Source organism: Perkinsus marinus (genome assembly GCF_000006405.1).
Source record: "Perkinsus marinus ATCC 50983 genomic scaffold scf_1104296948080, whole genome shotgun sequence".
NCBI lineage: Eukaryota > Perkinsozoa > Perkinsida > Perkinsidae > Perkinsus > Perkinsus marinus.
Window position 1 is genome coordinate 1 of NW_003210323.1, and position 1,051 is coordinate 1,051.

The 1,051-nt window shown below is 48.5% G+C and overlaps 1 protein-coding gene across 1 annotated transcript; it reads right to left on the reverse strand.

The window, feature by feature from the left end:
* Positions 1 to 192: 192 nt before the first annotated feature.
* Positions 193 to 606, reverse strand: Pmar_PMAR002161 (hypothetical protein; the record flags this gene model as incomplete). The annotated part of the gene is made up of 1 exon (XM_002779007.1): positions 193 to 606. A coding segment is annotated over one exon (414 nt), but the record flags the coding sequence as incomplete, so codon positions are not given.
* Between the last annotated feature and the right edge of the window lie 445 nt (positions 607 to 1,051).

Genomic DNA, 1,051 nt, shown 5'->3' on the forward strand with positions numbered 1-1,051 from the left:
CAGCGGTATTCATTTAGTGGTCCGTAGGAGCAGTCCGACGGAGATAACTTGAAATAGCAGAAGCGTCCTTGTCCGAGAATATCATCGAGGACTTGTCTCCTAGGGCTAGTTTAGGTTTCTTGGCGGGGGGAATAAGTTGCCCGAGGGAATGACCCTTGTTTGTGGAAAACCGTCCCTAAGGCCAGCAACAACCTCTTGGTCACGATAATGAGTTATTCTGGTGAGGTAGGTAAGATTGTTGAGGCGCCAGTGTGAAGGCACTGGTGGTTGTTCGAGGGTGTGGAGGACGTCGTCGGACTCCAGCCACATATGAAGACGAGCTTGATTGTGAGCTCTTATGTCCTCGATGACCGATGGGTCAACGTAGTTGTGAATAGCTATGGTACCAAGGAGCATGGTGGGGAGAACAGGACTACCTCCGAAGGAGAGGTCGGCGTGAATGGCAGTGTCGATGTGTTGTGGGATGGAGGTTGCATTATTGAAGGAGTCGCTGAAGACTCGAAGAGCTTCACGGGAAGTTCCTTCATAGGGGTAACCGTAGGTGCAACGGAGGATGTCGCGAGGTCTTAGAATGAAAAGATCGTCGGCAAAAATACATTCAAGCATGGAGGAGAGACCAGCCTTGTGTAGAGCCGCTCGCAAGAGTCGACAGGTAGAGGAGAACCAACTGCGACTTCCATGACGGGACCGTTTAGAGGTGTGAAGACGTATGGCTGGTGGCATATGCTGTGAACGTTCAACAATGGGAAGGGAGTGAATGTAACTGAGTGAGAATTGATTCTGAGAAGTGAACTCGGAAGTGGGTTAGAGGTGAGAATCAATGATGAGGGAAATGGGATGAGATGTGAATGATGATCGGTGACATGAGATGAGAGGTTGTGATACTTCAGAACCCAACAGGAATAATATCAGGGGGTAGGTAAGAGAAACTGTTATTATCGACGAGACTACAGCTAATTGTGTGAGCTAAGCAATAATGGGGACAAACAGATAAGGGACAATACTTGTGTTATAAGAGTGGCACATCACAGAGTGGAGGATAAATGTGGTG